At 39.8% G+C, this 21,757-nt stretch overlaps 1 protein-coding gene across 5 annotated transcripts in view; it reads right to left on the bottom strand.

Moving 5' to 3' along the window:
* Nucleotides 1-21,757, bottom strand: part of adkb (adenosine kinase b) — a 126,173-nt gene that overhangs the window by 13,596 nt on the left and 90,820 nt on the right. For 4 of the 5 annotated variants that reach the window (XM_005919625.3, XM_005919623.3, XM_042219722.1 and 1 more), the window contains 2 exons: nt 6,184-6,219; nt 922-1,036 (listed from right to left, as the gene is read on the bottom strand). In XM_005919625.3, coding sequence (XP_005919687.1) covers nt 922-1,036; nt 6,184-6,219 — 151 coding nt within the window. Of the gene's footprint in view, nt 1-47; nt 651-921; nt 1,037-6,183; nt 6,220-21,757 lie in introns of those variants that run through there. The other variant, XM_005919626.3, reaches the window with a different exon arrangement.

Genomic DNA, 21,757 nt, shown 5'->3' with positions numbered 1-21,757 from the left:
ACCTCTGGTGCAAATTACTGACCTCTGTCATCATTTTAGGTGGGGGAACTTGCACAATCGGTGGCTGACTAAATACTTTTTTGCCCCACTGTACTCTTTCCAGCAGGATGAAATTGAGAACGCTGGACACATGTGAGGACACTGTCCTGCAGCGCTAACACTCTTGCTGTTGCACTGCCTCTCCGCAGTCCCCAGCGATGAGTGATATGATGGAGTCTTTACCTGAGGCTATCTCTCCCCATGCACAACTAGTCGGAACTGAACTGCAAGGGCAATGAGGAGAGACGCCCCGTGGCTCCAAACAAAGGCAAAGGCTTCCAGCAGTAATCGGAAACTATCGTCTCTCCTCACGCTGCTTAAACCTGCAACCCCTGCTCAGTTATGATGACACTGCCATTTAATGTCCTGTTAACAAATATGCCCTGTATCAAAGGAAACTGGATTGATTTGAGGGGCAGCTCTGTCAACCGCTCCCCAAGGTCACTCTGCCAGCATTTTGCAAAAAAAAAAGGAAAGAAAAATAGGGCAGGATGTAAGAGTTGAAGCATTAAAAATTGCTGAGGACTGGCCTGGAGTCTGTCCAAGACAAAGTTAGAAGTACTTCACAAATCAATGCCTGCTCTCTGCATCCCCCACGCTTCTTTTATGCTCTGAAATGACAGAATGTAGTGCAAGCATTCTTTTTTTGAAACATCTGGTGTCAATATTGGAGCTTAACTTCAAAGAAATTACTGATAGCATTCTGCTCCCTTCAGTCAGAGATCTAGCATCTATTTAAGGCTGTGTTCTGCAGCTTCGAGATATGAGGTTTAAGTGAAGGGTAAAGATGTCCAAAAGGGGCCAAAGATGGGATGGCTTCGAGTGGAAAATGTGTGTAGATAAGCAGACAAAAAAAGAACCCTGAAAAGAAAAATGGCATACCGACAGTTGCGACGGTGTCGTCCTTGCCCTGGGTGAAGACCACCACTCGCTGCCTCTTCGTGTTCTCCTTGGGGAGGTTTTGGGTTTTCTTTGCAATCTCTGCGATGTCGTCTGTCTGTGAAAAACACCAGACCACCGGGTGAGAATGTGTCGAGTCGAGCGAATGCAACATGAGGAGCAATTTCTGAAGAGTTAATCAAAGATCACGCGTGTGACTGAGAGAGGTCAGATTTTTCCAATCCAGGCAGACAGATCAAAGTGATAATGAAACCAGATGGGCTGTGAACCCATTTCGAAACAGATCAATAGGGACGCTCAATGAGGCTTCCACGCACTTACTGGAGAATTGCGAAAATATTAGAATGTCATATTCCCTAAGTGAGATGAAAATAAGCGTGTTAAGATATGCTGTTGTCAGATAAAGCTACTTCTGCAAGCTGAAGGGATAGGTGGTGCGTGTACTGTATCATTCTCTTCCTGAAACAGGCCATCTCTCCTCAGCATCTGCACTGAATGGATATTCTCGCCTGGAGACGACAGAACTCTCCAGAGTGCTTGCCTTTGATCATGAGAGGGATAAAAAAACCCACACCTGTCAGTGCTACTTTATTATTAACTCATCATGATGTACTATGAGCAGGTAGAACGTCTTTATCGCCGTCTCGCAGTGGGGTGGACTGCTTTTCTGTAATACAGCACACTGAGGAGCTAGCATTAGGGATACTAGATGCCTCTAGCATCTGTATCAAAGCGAACGCTTGAGCACCTTCAGGGGTGAGCAAATACTGTGATTATGGGAGTAATCAGAAAGATGGGCTCCAGCCCAGTACCACCAGGCTCACTGGCTCACTCAAACCAATGAGCTTTTTACACCTTTAAATGCTTCCCAAACGCCCTTTAATCAGGCCTGAGAGGTCCAGGGAGACCCAGGGCTGAGGAAAAATGGGTGTAACACTCTAAGTAAGTGCTAATGGTGAGGTTAATACAGAGGCCGTTAGCAGACGACGGCGAAAAAAAAGAGCAATTTGTCACTGTGACTGGATGTAACCACAAGCACTCCTCCAGACACTGAATGCAAAACCACACAAGGCTTCGGCACATTGTCACCCTTGGGTTTTATGTTCACTGACATAAAAAAAAAAAGGGGCTCCACTCAGCTTTTAGGAGCTAAAATGTTCTAAAGGCCAGAGGTGGTAGGGCACACAATAACACAAACACAAGTTTACAAAAAAAGGAAGAAAAGAAGTGCCACATGGCTCTGATGGCTGATTCAACAGGTGCTCTTCAGTAAAATGATATTTTAAGTTTACTTTTCAAGCAGTTCAGCAGGAAAAGAAACCTCACACGACTCTTCATTAGGATCTGACAAAGACGCAAACAGTCAGCCAACACCCATGACATGGTACGCAACCCATAAAAATAAAAGAAAATATCCAATCCATGTTGAAAAAAATCACAATAAGTGCTTTGCAAAATAAATAAATTAGTGCTTTACACTTTATTAGTGCTGGTTTGATCCCAGAAAAAGCCACCAAACCATCAAGAACGGCCTCAGGAAGGGCGTCCGGCACACCTGCAGATCCAATATATGTAGAGCTACCTGTGTGAATGTGTGAATAATGGAGCAGCTGAAAGTAGCTTTAGTATCAACAAAAGTAAATCTGTAAGGTAAATAAGTTGTGTGCTACATACATAAAATAGTAAAAAGGGTGTAAATGTTTTCTGTAAAGAGTTTTGTTTTACAAGGTGTTTCATTCCTAAGCTTATCACACTAAATGTGTCAAATGGAAACCCAGCATATCCAACTTTATCACATCGGAAGCTATCGTTAAAGCTACGCTAAAGTGAACTACATAAAACATCACCAAGTGCTAGTGTTTAAGTTTTCAAAGTATCTTCCAACTACTAGTCAGAAAATAAACTACCAAAAAAAATTAAAAATGCAGAAAATCTACCTTGTTGTTCAGACTTGAAAGCTTACTGGCCTGCAGTGTTACAATCCACAGTGTTTCTTGTTGAAGGAGGTTTTTTCAGTCTATCACCAGCTCCCATATAGATAACTATCACTTCTAGAGTGAGCACTTTTATAGCAAAGCCACAAAGAGGGGGGTCAAGGGTGCGATCAGCTTCTTTAAACTCGCCCAGTAGCAGTGATGACGAACACGCCAGTCACTGCAGCTCAAGTTTGTGTCTTTTGGAAACAAACCAACAGATGACTAAAAGACAAGACAGGAAGCTGTGAGACTCGCTACTGGTCCACTTTCGGACACGTGATTTAGAAATAATTTTCTAATTGAATGTTTACTTCCCTACATATTTTGAGATTTCATCCTTGCTCGCTTTAGTATAAAAAACTTTTGACGTGCTACAATTGGATCTCCTGGGTTACTCTTTACACGTACAAGCACACTTAACTTAACTTCCTCCTTTCTGCCAGGCAGAAACACTTACCTGACAAGCTCCCGGGGCAAAACGATACAGAAAAATAACGTTCAGCGCGAGTGCAGACAAATGACTTGACAAATGATATGGTCAATTTGGTTTACTACTGACAAATGGCAATATTTACAATTGTGAGGCAATTGATCAGACATAAATCAACAAACCGTGAAATATGAAAGCTCTACAAGGGTGTTAAATTGTGTTTCTGTGTTGAAGCCAGTGAGAAACTGATCGTTTCCACTGCATGCTGCTTGAGAAACACTGCGAGGGAGAGATTCAATTAGAGCTGTGATGCTGAGTTCTTTGAGCATTTAAAGGAAACAGATCACAATCAGGCGACTGTGTTCAGATCTGCTGATTGCTGTTTTGGAGAGGAAAGCTTTTTATCTTGTGTTTAAGCTGAAGAAGGGCTGCTGTCATTTTTGTTAGTCATCCATAATGTGATGATAACAGTGTTTCGGGATACACTCAAAGTACATCATGCGGCGCTTTAGGGTCATAGAATCCAATTATAGTTCCCTCAAAAGCGCCGACCTTCCCCAATTAACCCGGACTTTTACTGAACTTCAATCGACCTCAGTGGCCTTCATATGTTTCGTTTCAGACAGCAAGTCTAACTTTTTGTCTTCTTTTGAGTCGGCAAATGTTAAAGAACTAATGTTTTTGGCTATAAGACTAAAATAAAAAACTACAAATGATAGAATATAATAATAAAATAATTGTAAGGTAAAAATGATTGTTTGAATATTGATGTTTTCAAGAAAACCTACTCTGCTTTGAACACAAGCCAACTTTATTTTACTTTTTAAAGCAATTCAAACCATTAGAATATGGTTAACAGGTGGTTTTCTATGGCATCAGAGGCTGCCACTGAACTATGAATCGAACAAATGCCTTCTGCTGCTAAAGGCAATCGGATAAGGCTGAAAGCTCTTCAAAATTTCTGGTAAGTGGATCTTGTAAGACTTGCAAGACTTTTTTAATCTAATTACTTGTGGAAGCTTATAAATGAGTCTTAAAATTAATTTATTTAATTAATATATGACATTTTAAATTATGGAGACCAGAAAAACCTAAAAAAGTAAATAAATAAATACAGTAAGTAGTTTAAAAAAATGTGTTATTAATATCCCAAAATCCATCTAAATATATGATAAAAAACCTTTCTAAAAATAATAATTAAAAAAGCATAACTATCATGGTATTAAATATATAAAACGAGACTTAAATTATATTTCCGTACTTTAATAGAATATTTGTTCATAACCTATATGCATAGTTTGAATAACGAGTAAGTATAAATGTAAAAACAAAAAATAATAAGATTATTAATTGTTTTTTTTATTAGCATTTAGTTTAGTTTTTTTTTTATAATAGAGTAGAGTAGAGTAGCCATTTATTGTCATTGTACATGTACAAGGAAACTGTGAAAATTTTGGAGTTTTTCGAAATTTTTTGGGCCGTTTTTGACCTCTATACATTATGTAAAGATGACAAAACATATCCATATGAACTCATACAGGTGTACTGTGTATTTGCAAAAAAACAAATTTCCTCCGCTAACACTGCCTTAACAATTAATCCCCCATCTCCGGGTTGAATCAAAGTTTTACAGGCTAAAACTGTGCATATTCATATTTTTGAGGACTTGCCAGGGTATGACTGGTCTACGGGAGCCGGCCTGTACCAGCAAAGTTTAAAACTGTCACCAGAAAGTGACGAGAGGAGAAAAAAAAAAGCGGTGAAGAAAACATCTTTGAACCACAGCCATCTAGAAATGCGCCAAGTACAGTACACACCACCGATGTTATCTGAGAAATCACATTCATCCAATGCAATTTCGCAGAGTGTTCTGCCAAATCAGGTTGACACGGAAAATGTCAAAGAATTGTAACTACTAGGAGAGTCTTCACTTTGCCCTTTGTGGGGTTTTTTTTCCATGTGAGGCCCCTCCATTACTAACACCTCCCCAATTCCACCACCCCCCTACAGCACCACCACCTCCGCCTTCATCCCTTCTCCTCTCTTAAACCTGTCACTGCCATCAGGATTGCATTTCTATTCCAGTCACGTTGATCACACCGTTAGTGATTCTGGATGACAATTACTCACACAGAGCAGAGACATATTCAAGGCAGCGCTACCTCTGAAAGAGAGAAGGCACTTAAAATACCTGAGCCCATGTGAAGGGAAGAAAAAAAAGCCTCGCATATCGGCTATTTGTGTTTTGATTTTTGCATTTAAATAGCAATGGAAGGAATATGCAAAAACACGAGGAAAAAATAGACTAAGGGAACGTTCACTTTACACTTAAGAGGCAGCCCCACGCTAAAACACACCGTGCTTTCTGTAATCTTCATTTCCATAATCCAAAATCACAGGTGGCTGTAATTTGGTTATTAAAAGACGACGGTGCGCGCTCAGTGTAGTGTAATGCTATGGCAGTGAAGAGGAGACATACAGTATGCGATCCCTGAGTGCAATGAAGATAATGAGGAGGCTTTTTAACCAGGCAACCTGATGAGCCCCACGCCTGCAGAGAAAAGCTTGAAACCATGCCCAACTTCTCAGCTTCCCAAGAGGCTTTTCAAAATTCAATAAATAACATCTGTAGGCGATGTTGGGTGCAGACCTAGCAGAGTGCGTCATAACAGAGAGCTGGCTGAACAAAGAAACCATGACGACTGCCAGGTTTCCATAGCAACTGCTGCAAGGCCTGGAGAGTATAATAGCACATCAATCACTGTCCAAAAAGAACTTCATTATCAGCAAAAATAAACCTTTAGGATCTTTTTAGTGTGCAATTGCTGGTCAACTCACCTCAAAGCCCAGCTCTTTGGCAAACGTGGCCGCCTCCTGGAAAAGATAAGACACAGACAAATGAGCAGTTAATTACAGAGTCACAAACAGAGCACAGTGTCGCACACCAGACGTGAAGTAAAGACATCTCGCTTCCCTCCGCTCCTCGCATGTCTGGCCATTTTCACTTGAGAATAAGTAACCTGAGTTAGTGTTGTTCTGCCAACTCCTGATTTAATAGGCGTGCAGCCCACCCATTTAAACTACAGCCTGACATCATCTCATCTTACCAGAGCAGCGTGAGATAACACCCCATCAGCCTCCAGCCTTGAAACCACCACTGAAACCATGAATATGTGCTAGTGTGTGGGAATCCCCAACACTGCAGGCATTCAGCGCCCACTTTATGTTGCTTTAGTCTCCTAACAGGTGCACTTAAACGTTTATGCAGGCTGTAGCGAGTTAATCGCGAAAACCGCTCACTGACGCCGTTTCATATTTTAATGTAGTCTCCCAGTGGTCGCAGGTACAAGCTGGTGTTAGTAAAAAAAAAATCTAAAAATAATACACTTATAGCATTACAGGGCTCACAGAAACTATGTACATTTAAAGTTTACTTCTATAACAAAGTATATTTAGCAGCTAAATACACTGTAAAAAACATTTTAATGCATTCTCTGTAAAATTACAAATGCAAAAATATATTTAAATTTAATGCACAAAACAATTAAAACCAATGGAAAAATATTTACGGGAACAACTTCAAAGTAAAACCTTTTAAGTATCTAAATAATGTTTTATATTATATAAAAGAGATAAACCACCAACTGAATGCCAAATGAACCATATCTGAAATGGGCATCGGCTGGAAAATGAAAATATACATTAAAAAAAACCCCAAAAAAATTAACCAATAAATGATGCATTTAAATACACTCAGAAAAGCAGTACTAACTACTGCTATAATTAATTCGTCATATTGTGCAGTCGTTAATGTAAAAAAACAATGAAGCTGTCTTCCAAGAACATGAACATTATCTGCAGTGTGGTAAGCTGTGATGTACAACATGTGAGTAATAAATAGGCCGTGTTACGATCCTCTAACTGATGACAGAAGCCGTTGCCTGTCAGCTCCGAACGATGTCACAAATTGTGACAGACAACCTCCTGCACTAAATTCACTTCTGACCCCAGACAGGATAATAAGTTGATGCTATGATTCTAAATAATCCAATTATCTGCAGGAGGAGGGGGTGTATGGGAGGGGGTGTGGTGTTTGTGTGACCTTGGGGAGAGGTTGACAACCTGGTCCTCAAACAGAAGGGGAGGAGATGACATGGAACAATAAGGTTACTGGTCCCTGGAGGAAAGCCTCATGGCTCCCTGGCTTGGATCAACATCACAGCACCAGCAATATGTCAATTCATCACCCCACCCTGCGCCCCTCACACACACAGGCTAGACAATTAGCTGCTGTAGTCGAGAAGCAGTTCTGTAATCAGCAGAAGGTAGTGTTCTCTTTTAACCTCTCTTTGCCTTTTCAATCTATCGAGGGCTTGGGTCTCACATTTATTTTCCTTTATTTACAACCACATATTGACTTTTCTCCTCAGGAACGCTCCATCACCAACTAGCACGAGGCATCGCGCAGGGACAAGAGCAGCCTGGAAAAATGTCTTGTCAAAACAGCAATATTTCATATCAAAGCATTTAAGAGACACACGAGTGAAGGCTGGAATAACTATAGTGCTGCCGAGCAGTGCATGGCTCTGCCTCTCTCTCTCTAGTTAGCAGCTATAATATTTGTGAGAAAAGCCTATCGAGAGAGTGTGGGTGTAAGAAGAACAGATAATTGAAGCAATGTCTATGAGCCACATGTGTACAGTGTAATCCCTTTTAGGAATTTATTAATTTCTAGTTGTTATGAATGCCAGCATCAAAAATATGTTGCGCTGTAAAGCTCGGCTAAAACTAATATACTGCTATGATAAATATTGCATGGCGGTAAATATGCAATTACCGAGACTACCCATACAGCCAATAAAACTGGAGCGATGGGCAATTAAAGCCACTGTTCCTTAAGGAGCTTATAGCGTTAATATTCAAAAATCTTATGTTTCAGGCTGCGCGTGTTGACATGTGCTGTTTTGGGATGTTGTGGTAGACGGTTTTTAAAATGACGGCCCATGTGCTTCTACAGCTGTTGCAGCAATGACAAGTGCTTGGAGTGACATCTGGGCGAAATCCTCTCGTGCTCAAAAGAAAGGAGGGGGAAAAGAAAAAGCATCTCGTTTGTTCGGAGATTGCTGTGATTGCACGCTCGCCTTTCATGATCTCCTTCGAGTCCGATTCCAAAAAAGAGAGACAGAGAGAGAGGACTCTTGCAGATCTCAGGGCTTGCATGTTCTCCTCCTTCTCCTCTTCGGGCAAACAAGGTAAAAGATAACAAAGCAGGCAGAGTGCATGAGCCCTCTGCAGCCATAGTTAGTATAAAGCTATCAGAATGTGTGAGATGTTGCTGCTGTCAGAGGCTTAAACAGTCAAAGGGATATTTTTAGAGAGCTTAAGCTAATAATCCAGAGCCCCGTCGGGGGGGTGGCGGGAGTCTACAATTTCTTTGCCAAGCAAAATGAAAGAGGAAATACACACTTCATGCAAAGGGCAGTTTTCAAAGTTTAACACTTTGTTTTTTATGACACTGTAAGTGACAGGAGCCTAGCGGGCCTTAAACAGTCAGAGCAAAAGCTGTATGTTGCATATTTTCTGTGAAGTTATTTATATCGTATAGACATTTTCCCCCCTCCCTCCTTTTAATGAAGTTAAACTGCTGATTTTGCATTCAATCTGAGAAACCTGCAGTCAACTGCAATTTCTTTTGTCGCCTGGGGGAAGTGAACAAGCTATGAACATATGACTACAAACAATCTTGTTAGCAAAAAAGTAAGTTATTTACATAGCCCATAGACAGAGGACAATTTCCAGTATTTGGAATCATATATCGGCCACAAGAATGTAATCCTCTGCTTTTAGCTCAGTTTTGGCCTCTACCAGCTTATTGTAGAAATGTCTGGCTCTTGGGATGCTACATTAATTTAATGAAATAGTTGCTGTAAATAGGCTCTGGTGTTATTTTTTTCAGTTGTGGAGCAACGTGTAAAACGTGTAGGTTTGGGTAGATGGTTGGGGAACAAAGATAATAAGTGAAAAAAAAAGTGCTGAAGGAAACTGCAAAGTTGAATAATAATTTTCCATTTGTTCACCATTATGAATGAAACCTAAGACTTTATTCTTTCTTTATTCCGTTAGAGTTTCCTGATCAATTTGACCTTTTAGGGGGGAAAAAGAGGCCTACACAAGCTTTCAGAATCACCACAGTCATCTTTGTTTCTCGGAATAGAACAAAAAAAACTTTTATAAGTGTATTTTTTTATTTTTTTGAAGATTTTTATTTATTTAAAGTTCATTTTAGTAATGTACACGTCAATAAAAAACCTGGGGGCAAAACAAATTCCACTCTGTAATTTCCCTCCTCCAGTTTATGGATCAAATATGGAATTAATCACGTTTTCTGTATTTGTGTGCGAATGTAACTGATACATATTTCTCTTCTTCTACTCAGTCCATATCTTAATATAAATGTTGTATACGGTATGGTTTATGATGATCCTGATGAAGGCCAAGTTTGTTCACTCACCAAACACTTTATCATGCACACCTTAACAATACCGCATCAATTTTTCAGATGAACTGGTGCTAAAAAGATGCTCTGAGATTTTGGTCAGTATTGACATGGTAGCAACACACAGTTGCTGCAGATCCACGATGCCAATCTCTTATTTCACCACAACCAAGAGGTGCTCTATTAGATTGATATCAAGTGAATGTGGAGGCCACTTGAGTACAAAGAACTTATCATCTTCAAGAAATCAGTTTGAGATGATCTGAGCTTTGTGACATGGAAGCAGCCATCAGTAGGTGGATACACTGTGTTCATACAGATGGACATGGTCAGCAACATACTCTTTAAACTGTGCCTACTTTGTACCAATGGGTTCTAACTGAGCCAAGTAAACATCCCCTACATCTTTACACCACCATCTACCTAAACTGTTGATACAAGCCATCCTTTAATGTTGTTTATACCAATTTCTGACCCTACCAACTCAAACTGGGGCTTGTCAGACCAAGCAATGTTACTATTTGCAAATAATTCCCTGTTCCCAGCAAATACGAGATAAACCCATCGTAGTCTTCTGCTGCTTTAGCCCATCAGCTTCAAGGATTGACATGAGATGCTCAGAGATGCTCTTCTGCATGCCCTGGCTGTAACAAGTATTTGCTTGAGTTGCTTTTGCCTTCTTATCAGCTCACTGCGTGTGTGGATATTTTTCTTTGATCATCATAAAGACATTTTCACCCAAAGAACTTTTGCTCCCTGGATATTTTCTCTTTTTCAGATGATTCTCTTTAAGAATGGATGTGTGGAAAAATTGATTTGCATTAACCAGCAGTTGTAACTAATAAAGTGGCAGTTAAGCGTGTATACTACAGGTGTTGCTAGACCTCATAATGAATTTGATTCCAAAAGATTGGACAATTTGAACCGGTTCTCAATTCCTATCCTATCCAAATCATTTAATGCATTGCCAGTTAAAGTACCACTACATATAAGGACACCCAAGAGAAAAGAAATTAATAAAACTGTCTGAGTCGTTAGCTTCCAGGATAAAATATTCCCAGTAGAAAAAAAAAAACCCCAAACAAAACAAAGCAAGTAGTGAGGTTTTTTCCTCCTCTGTGTAACAAGTTGTCGAGCATATGTCACAGCAGGAGTGCGTCAGGGAAAAAAAAAATCCAATTTCAGTGTTTTAAAGAATCTAAATCAAAGAGCAAACCTCAGTGCTAAGGTTAATAAAAGTTGATAAGCTGAAAAGCGAACTCCCCCAGGCTACTCAGAAAATAAGCATTTATTTGACCGTTAGCCCAAGCGATGCAGAGGCAGAAATTGAATTGTATTTGACGTTGTGGTTTTTTATTCCTGGGTGCAGCCCTGACAAGTTTTTCACACCAAAACCTCTGTTTTCTTCTTCCTCTATATAGCGGCTCATTTCAAATACCTTAAGGTTTTAAGGAACCATAAAGAAGACAACAGTTTTCTATATGTAGAAATGATCACGCCTGTAATGATATTTGGAAATGACTGATCTTTAGAAACCATTTAAAATAACGTGAGCATGACTGGGTTATAACACGTCAAATAATTCAGCCACTTATCACTACTTACAGATATAAGTATATGTATATAACAATGGCATATGGCGTGTTTTTGTCATTCCCTACATGTCAGCGTAAGACATCACTCAGGCGAGTCAGACAGCTTTCATAAATGCCCAGTATAAACAACATCTGGCATTCAACTCAAGTGTTTCCAGTCAGATTACTACAGTATACATTACAGGGCAGTGGGTGGGCGGGTGGGGCGGGGGGGTTGGAGACTGAATAACTAATCAAGACGATGACATCGGAGGGGAGCATCAGTGTCCTTGACGTGGCCTCGGGGTCACAAACATATCTCCTCCTGGATGTCAGGATGTCAGCCCTCAGCACGAGTCCAGGTGCTGCCGAACAGGAAGCTGCCACCTCAAAGATATGCGGGCGGATAACAACCACAGGTGATTATTAAAACGATCATGCAAGCTGATAGCAACTCACTCATGCTGGGTGGAAAGAAGGCAGCGCCCTGCTACTGTGCGGGACAGATTAGGATGAATAAATCACCTGTACCGAGCCCTCCTGAAGCTCCCAGGAGAATGCAGCAATTCTGCTCAAGCATGACATGCCACAAACATGGGGGTAAACACACGCAGGAACAACACACTCCAGAAAGCCTGGAGTCGCTTTTACTGCCTCTGGGAATTTACTCAACAGCAGCTGATGGTATTTCACTTCAAGTTTTACTGAGCCATTAAGTGGCATGTTTCATCTTCGCCTTGATATTTTCGTACATTCAAGTGCAATCGCTCAGATTTTAATCTGCAAGTCAGTGTATGTTTATAGATAAACTTACATCAACCGCTTTAATCAAATCCACAGAAGAGCTTTCTCAAACTCTGAAATGTGTTTGAGTCACGCCTCATTTCTTTATGTTTTGCTAGCAAAATTGGAAATAGGTACAGTGATTCATTGAAACATGTAGAAACATCATGGAAAGACACTATAAGAGGCAATATTCAGTCAATATTTGGTAAGGCCGCATTTACTCTTCAGCACAGCCTGAACTCTCTTAGGCAAGCTTTCTGGTCAGTTCTTTTAAGTAACCTTAAGGAATAGTTCTCCAGGCTTCCAGAAGGACATTCAAAGCTCTTCTTTGGATGTTGGCTTCCTTTTGTTCCGTTCTCTGTCAAAATGAACCCACGCTGCTTCAATAATGTTGAAGTCTGGGCCTGGGGAGGTCGGGAATGAAGCCATTTCCAAAATATATATTTTTTATGGTGGATCAAAATTAGTCGGTACTTTTCTGCATTCCTAATTTCATCAGTTTTGACAAGATCTCCAACACCGCTGCATGAACTGCAGCACAAAACCATGACTGAACCTCCACCGTGCTTTACAGATGGCTGTACACATTCACTGTTGTACATCTCTCCTGACCTCAAACTATCAATTTGGAAATCATCACTCCTTCAGACTTGTTGCCACTAACTTTCAGTCCAGGTCTTATATAATTTTTATAACTCAACCCTTCCTTAAGAATGGCTTCTTGACAGCCACCCTTCCACTGAGACCACTTCTGATGACATTTTAGTGAACAGTAGATGGATTAACTGAACTTTGATGGAGATTTTATTTATCTGCTGTAGTACAGGTATATAGTATAGATGTCCAGTTTCCTAAAACCTTTAAAGATATGCTCCTCACCATGACGAGATATGCCAAGTTTTCCGCTAACAGCTCTTTGGGAATCACCTTGTTGGTGTAAAAATGCTATTTTATGCCTGTTAAACGTTATATTTGGCTTTTCTCATAACTTCGACTAAAGAAATGGGAACAACTCGTGTATTTTTGCTACAGCCTGCTTGTAACAAGGTCCCTAAAATTTTAAAAGTGGTGCTCCCATTGAGTTAGGTGCCTTTTTATGCTCATAGAACCAAAAAAAACAAAAACAAAACCATTCCACTGAAAACGTTTAGCTACAAGGACTGAAATGAAAACGAGTGAAAAAGTAGCCAATGTCCACATAAAAACTTTGAACTTCAGAAAACCTTGGCAATTATTGCTCAAGACCTCTTAAAATTTACAAGATAGTCTGTCTCCTTGGAAGGGAAACTCTAATAAAGATGCTAGGTTATAAAATTCCTACACTGTACATGTCATGCCATTGTGCTTTGGGTGTATCTAAAGAGAATGTTTCTCATTGTGTAAATATTGCTCAGTGATGGTAAAAAAAAAAAAAAAAAAAGTTATCAGAAAGAAATGCTATAAACCAGACCCTCCAAGTCTTAAACAATGGATGGACATTGTGGGGGAAAGGATGATTTTCTCCCTAAAGTATAGGAGAGACACCTTTATCGCCTGTATGTCAACCTTGGGACAATATTCTGAGAATATCATTTGTAACGATGTTTGCAGTATCCCACCTGTTTGTGTTCTTTTAGAAAAATAACTTTTCATTTAGCACACATATATATATATATATATATGGCTTAACACTTGCACATTATTTCATCACCTAAAACTGTTTTCTATTATCTTTGTTTTTTATTTATACATATCTTGAAGGACAGTTGTTAAAAAACATGACTCACAAAAACACCTGTCAAAACTGATTTTTTTTTAAAAAAACAACCTTTTTCCCATCTGCTGTCTACAAGATTATCTATGGTATGAAGACAGCTAAGTCTCAAATAAACATATGCACCCCAGAGCTTATGTTTTTTTTATTGACAAATTTGGCCAAACTGACAAAGACTAGATTTGATTTTTTCCAAGTTTAGCTGATTTTTTACTCCTTGTTTTACTCTACACTGGTGTAATACATATTTTTCTAAAAAAATATTGTGAAATATGTCTCTCAACAGGTTATGTTGTTTTCTCAGATTTTGCTGGTGTACCCATCAACATAGGTTGGAGTCGGGCAACCGTGCTTAGAAATTTGACTTCTTTTTCTTTCTGGTTTTTGGAAATTAAGCTGACAAAGTTCTGCTAAAGAACAATACAGGGTAAAATTATCATCACTGGTGGCACGATAATAAGCCAATTTATCTGACATTTCTTGCGAATAAAATAGCCTGAATAAAGGAAATAACCAAAAATCATTGAGCTGAGTTATTTATTTTTTTTAAATCTAAAAGCAAGCGCACAGTTAGACTGAAGCTTTCATGTGTCCAATTTCAGCAGTGCCCTCGCCTGTCAGTGCATTATACACCTCTAGCAACAGCATCTGCTCCCATCTTTCTTGGTCTACCTACAAGGGCAGGAGAGCGGTAGTAAGCCTATGGGGATGGAAACAGCACCTACAGCACAGGTCCAAAGGTTAAACAATCAGAAACATGTGCACTACATAAATATCTTCTCTGATAGCAATCACAGCAGGGAAAGCAGGGTTTGCATAAGGAGCTCCGAACATAGGATGTAACCTTAGATAGAGCAGGAGGGACCAGATGGGCATTCAGTGCATCTGCTGGGGCTAATGGAAGCAGTGGCAGCAGCAGTGGTAGCTTTGTGCTGGGGGGAGTTAGTTATCAGCCTGATGGCCTTATCAGCGCTGAGGGCCTCTATCACACATCTCACCTCTGGACTCAAACAAGGGGTCAGTACACAACGTCAGACTACCAGAAACCGGTTATCTCTCGAGGAAGCGGATGAAGAAAAAACAGTGGATGAAGTGTTTTAGCTCAGAAAGAGCAGCTATTAAACAACTTTTTTGGTCCTTGTGAGTCTCAAAGAACTCAAATTACAGCACGATTTTTTTTCTGTCCTCTTTTTGTTTTTTTTTCTCTTTGCTGGACCATAGGTTGTCTTGATACTGATCTCTCTGCCTCCTCTAGCTTTCTCTAGCGAATTATTCCAGATGTTTTGGATCTGTATCTTTTTGCTCCATAATCTTTAGTGTGTTTTGCTGTCTTGCTCTCTCCTCTGCATTCATGTATATCCTATATTAGTGTTGCCTCGTATTTTTTCTTTGTCCTTGCAGGCCTCTATACTGGGGAAGATGCTGTTTTTCTTTGGTTCTTTGGTTGCTTCTCTGATAATGCTAAAACTCACAGATCACCATATTCTTCTACATCTGTCCATACTTCTGGTATGCTCACCACTGGTCCCTGCTGTAAATTTAATATGGTGCTCTAAACTGTACATATTTCTACACTAACTTTGTAATACTGTGCTATGTAAAAAAAAAATATATATATATATATTTTAAATAAATAAAGATTCATCTCCGTGCTTACAACGATCTTGGCCCAATAGATATGACTTCTCTTTGACTCTAAAGGTGAGCCAGCAAATTAAATCAGCACCTCCATTCTTGCCTTTATAATGTGAAATCTGCTAACCCAACTCGCTTTTGTCTTCCTAAGTGAAGTTTTTCTTTTGCTCCAGTAACTTTTATTGGTGTACGTTTGTTTGCTCAAGGTCCACTTGATTGAATTTTTCAGGACTTGCAATTTCCACACTTAGAGGATTACCGTTTCATACGCATATAAAAGCAACCGAATTTCAATCTTGATTCCTGTTCTTTGGGGCACCTTTTTCAGGGTCAATACGTCAATTTATCTTACAATTTAAGTGATAGAAATAATATGCTTGGGCGAAACTGCGAGTTAGGAATTGTTTAGCATTCGTGGAGTTTAAGTTCCCTCTAATTAAATACCTGCTGCCGAAGGCCTTGAAAGCCTATTCTTTTAATCAGTGACGTGATTCTACATGAAGACATAATAATGCTGTTCATTTCATGAGATATTAAGGTATTTGTGCTTTACCTTCGTGCCTCTGCTTTATTATTCCAACTTAAAACAGAATGTGTGTGAGATTTCTTTTTTATGTGGCAAGAATGTAACAACATAAGAATCTGATGAAAACACACTTGCGTATTTCTTGGAAATATGACTTGGTTGCCTACTGATTTCTACTGAATAGATTTTTCTTTGACTTTCTTTATTGTTTACATCTGCTTTATTAAAAAAAACGGAACTTGTGCAAAATGTAAATACAAACCTTACATTTAAGTGACAGCAATACAAAGATAACACCAAATGATTTTACTATTTCTTCTTTTCATAATTCAGAAGGAAGTTTAGTTTAACACCTGAACCGTCTCGCTCGTCTCACCCCAACTGAGCCTGGTTCTGCCAGAGGTTTCTTCCTCTCAAAGGTGAGTTTTTCCTTCCCACTGTTGCCAAGTCCTTAATCATAGGGGATAATCTGATTGTTGGGGTTTTCTCTGTATTATTGCAGGGGCTTTACCTAACAATATAAAGTGCCTTGAGGTCACTGACTGGCACTACATTAATAAAACTGCAAAATTACCTAAGATGTCATTTAGACTTGTCTTGACTAACTGGACCTGGTCCTGAGAGTCTTCAGTGACAAGAAATTATACCTGAAATCTGCTATGATAGACCTGACGCTTGACTTGGACTAAATCTGTCTTGGTACTAATTCTCAGTAAGGTTCTGCAATCAACTGGTGCAGCATAAACTTGAGGCTTGATTTGGACTTTTGTCTTGCTGAAATAACCAAAGATGTCATCTGAATGGTTACAAATGTTGCTCAAAAACCTCAAAACCTACTTCTTGGTCCCTGCTAACTGCTTTTATTATGTTGGAAATTTGCTATCATGTTTGTGCAACCCAGTATGGTTATCCTGGTGTTTTTCCTCTTGCATATTTCATAGTTTTGCCGCTGTCTTATTCTGTGGAAATTTCACTTCAAATAATGACCTTTGAATGGTGGTTATGTTGAATGGTGATTTTTCTGTCTGGATAAATGACTTTTTGTTGAAATGTGTTTTAGGAAAAACTTTTGATGAGGCTGAGACCAACTTCCTTTCAGTCCATCAATTTTTCGCAGCTTATTATCCAGTAAATTCAGCAGACATTTGGTTGCAGGCGGTGCAGACAAAGGTCAAGAAAGCAAACAGCTTTTTTTTCCCCCTGCAGTGAGCTGTTGAGAACAGTGACCATACCCTCCTGTGTATAATAAACATGCGAGCATTTGGCCTGCTCTATTTACCTCCTAATGAGAAACAAAGATCTGCTCTTGAGGGACTTGCATGCCTCAGACAATGAAAAACCCAGGGAGGAAAAAAACCTCTCAAAATAATTCAAACCATTTGTGCGCACAGGGGACATGAGATCTTTGAATAAACTGGCCATAGAAAAACTGAGACGATATTCAATATGGTATCTGTCAATGTGGCCATATTCCAGATCAAAATCTGCACGGCAGGCACGGCCCCCTTCAACAATAAGGCTACATGTATGCACAGATCCCATGCGATACGTGTTGCAGGGAAAGCAAATGAACCACATGGCTCATCTAGAAGGAAATACTTTGCACGTTGCATGACGACTGTAAATTAGCGAAAACAATCCTTTCATTCACTTCAAGTGGAAACAAATGGACGCTTTCGTTTCTAAAATAAGCTCACAGGTTCATTGTCCATGGAACAACTAATTAATTTGGTAGTACGGGTGAGTAGATTACGCTTGTTGATTCTGCCTTTGTCAGTTTCTTATCCAGAGAATAGGGGAGTCCTCCAAACGACACTGGAAACCATGACAGTATAGTCTGGACTGTGGGAATACAATCATGAGTAGACAAAGGCAAGTCCTCCCGCCAACTCTGTGTGGATAAGAGGATTGGAGATGGCGGGGAGGGGGGGGCGAAGCAACCAGCCAAACTCCAAGCAGCAGTGATATGGGAGGAGGACGGGCATCGGGATTGTAAGGGCATCTGGGAAGCCCGCCGGTGTTCGAAGTTCTGTGAGTCGCTCTAGCAACAAGCTGATATCCTGCACTCTCTCCTGCTGTGACAGAAATATACTCACCTCAGCACTAGCAGTACGTGGGCACTATTGATCTGCTCCCAGCGCAATATCTCCTCTTACATCCATAATTATTCTCCTTCAGAGAACTCCAATGTGTGCCCTGGCTGCACGACTGGCTGGCTGGCGGGCTTTCTATCTGCCCCCTTGTTAAAGATGCTCTATGGTCTCACATTTCACATTGCACTGCCAACGACCCCCCTCTTAACCCCGGCATTTTCAAATATTTCATGGTTCAGTCCCAGGGTTGGGGAAGGCGGCTACGGCACGGCACAATTACAGTGGTTAGTCGGACTCCTCTGGTGGAGCCATGCTGGCTCCTAAAGTACCATGACTCGCAAACAGACAGCCAGGAAAAACAGAGGAATGTCAGTGAGACCATTCTTCTTCTTCTCATGCGCCGAATGGCTCTCTCTGCCTGCGCACACACAGGACGACTGATGGCTTAACAGCAGCAACACTTTCTGTGATTGAGTAAAGTAGTTCCCAACCTCTTCGTCTTACAAATGAAAAGTTAGTTCGCAAACAGTAAAAGACACCTTTGCTCTTGGTTTTCAACTTCACCCTCAGTGCATAAATATTTGTGAACAACTGACATTAGCGATTCATTCTGCTCACTTTGCAATCAAATGGGTTAGAAATGTTTTTATATCTAACGGATAAACATCTGAAATGCTCATCAGTTCATTTTTTCGTGCTTTCATGCTGTTGAACTGGATGACTGTATTCAGGCAGATTGCCTAATGATGATCTAATCCAGAGGTTCCCGGTGTAAAGTTGGCTATACACCTCATGCATGCCTTTTGCTGCAGTGTTTGTTATACCACTGAGATTTAAGCTCCAGTTATACTTTTGGCACTTACTTTCGGGCTATTCCATTCAGTTTCTTTTAACTTCCTTTTTTCCCCTTTTTTATTTCGTTCCGTTTATTCCAGAGGACGGTGGATCAATATGATGTAAAATTCCAAAAAAATAGAGCCATGCTTGAATTATTTATGTAGTTAGAGACACTTTTACAGAGGTGGAAGTCAACTTTGCAGTTTTTAACAATCTACATTATAAGATGCAGATAGAGATTTTAGGGTCTGATTACAAATGCCTAACCTTTAAGCCTGTGCACTTGGTCAAGGTTATTATCAGTTTGTTGCATGTAACAGGGAGTTTTGTCATGAGCCCTGGTTTTGTGTTACAGTCTTGTTTAGTGAGCTTTTTCTAAATCTTTAATTTTTGTTATAGGTCAGTCTTAGTTTCAGGAATGTTTTTCCCTCAGTGTTTCCCGTCTTGAAAGCATCATTTGGTCCTCCTGTTTCAGCTCTCTTATGTTAAGTTAATTTATGTTTCTGCATTTTTCCAATTAGTTTTGGTTCTTAGTTCCTGTTTTATTTTGACAGTTTCTTGTCACAAGTGTCTTGTTTCTAGTTTTACTTCCCCCATCTGCTTGACTGGCTTTGATTATTGTCACCTGTGTCGCGTTACGCTACTGTGTCCACATCTCCTAATTGCTCTCATGTGTATAAATAGTGCTGTCTTCCCTGCTGTCTCATCTTCTTTTAACCTCACTCCTTCTACTTATTCTCTTATTTTGGACTTTTCATCATCTGACATATAATATCAACTTTTATTCAGTCAGTCTCTTGTGTCTACATTTGGGTCCTTATCTAGCAATTCATGACATTTCTAAAAAATGAAACATATCCACACACTTTTACATCTGGAGACTATCCCAGAGGACGAGAGACAGGTTACACCCTGGACTCCAGAGAACACAAAGATTCTCCATTTTTGATGACATCCACAGCGATGATTGATCGAAAATCACCAGTTAACCTAACATGCATGTCTTTGGATGAGTATTATTTATCCTTTTGCTGCAAAACTAATTCGTGTGGGGATTTGTGCCATCTCAAGGCCATCAGTAGTTTAATCTGACAGGAAAAAAGTTTGTGACGATGGCCTCAGAATGAGAATGTCAAATTTCACCCAATTTAACAACAAAAATGAACACATACTTTAAAAAAATAAATACATTTCAGCTTCCACAAAGAAATAAATCTTTTTTTATAAATCTTTTTTTACTTTGTCATTTTTCGTTTTTCCCCAATAGCTGGACATTGCACAAAATAAATGATTTTTGAACAGTGGAAGCTTAAACTTTAAAATAAATAAAACCTCTCAAAATATGTGAAAAGATTTTTTTTCATCCATATCTGAAGCTACATTCGATATGAAAAAAAGTCAAGGATGTAGGTAGCTCATGCACGAAGCACACATCTGGCTCCATAAGCAAAATACTGTGGCTGTAATTTCATGACTGAACTTCCAGTAGTTCCAAAATTTGGTATGTGAGATATATATATATATATATATATATATATATTAAACAAAAGATCTACTTTAATCCGCTGTCAGTGTGAAATGAACATCTAGCATTTATGTAACCTGATGAAACATGAGACTCAGGAGGAAATGACTGATGCAATTAAAGCAAAGTACACACGACAATTAAGGAAATTCAACAGTGCCAACATTTACATATTTTTTTTAAATCCAAGAATGTTTAATGTGATTTCTTATCCCCAGCTGCATGTAATAGTGATTATAGTAGTGAGAGAAGAAGAAGAAAAAGAAAACCATTGATTTCAATTGTCTTGGGTCTTGGGGAGGGCGGATGTATGAGGTAGTATTCAGGAAAAGAAAAAGAGAAAAGAAATAAGTAAAAAGAGCAAAAATAAAAGCAAGGCAGCTTTTGCATTTAGCCAATCATCACAGCTAATGCGGCTATGACTCATCATACAACTCACTGACTGTACGTCACACTGAGGGTCAATGTACTCTGGCGCTGAACGAAAGGCATGTGACTCATCACAGAAATAGCACATTAAATTAAAATTCAGTTGTGAAAGACACAAAGGAGAGCGGCAGCTAATACTTCATGTCTTTTCCTCCAATGACACATTGTGATTGTTCCGCTTCGCCGGCTTTAGAGATGGTTCTGTGTTCATCCTCCCAGTTGGCCTGTGGGGCCTTGTGAATAAACACATAGAGGTTAATGTCTCATGTTCTCCCCCCACCACCACCACCCTCGTTCTCTGCAGACAGCTCTGACAGGAGAGGAGAGAGAGAAGAGCCTAAAAGGAAAGCTGTTTCAGTAACACGCTAATCTGACTCTCGCATCTCTTTGTTTTAGGCAGTAGACGGCATATTTTCCCCAAGCTACCGTTGAGAAGCACATCTCGAGTCTGCTGTGGGTGAGCTGTCAAGGGGAAACTCTTTTTCCTATTCTTTTTTTTCTTTTTCCTCTTTTTTTGTGCAAAAAAAACACCCATCAATACCCTAAGGGCCCTTTAGTGAACTTGCCATCACCTACACATACTGACAGCAGAGAGCACGTACTTCCACAGTCCCGCATACGTCACTGAGGTGATAAACAGCCACGGGTCTCACCACAGAGATAAGGCTTCCAAGCAGTCTATCAAACAAACAAAGCCAGATGACGAATCTAGAGAGATGTTAAGAAATGACGCCGTATTGCCCATGTATCTCCTCTGC

The sequence above is a fragment of the Haplochromis burtoni genome, unplaced genomic scaffold (assembly GCF_018398535.1).
Source record: "Haplochromis burtoni strain Fernald_Lab_line unplaced genomic scaffold, NCSU_Asbu1 Contig_37, whole genome shotgun sequence".
NCBI classification, from domain to species: Eukaryota; Metazoa; Chordata; class Actinopteri; order Cichliformes; family Cichlidae; genus Haplochromis; species Haplochromis burtoni.
This window is presented reverse-complemented; position numbering and strand designations above follow the sequence as displayed.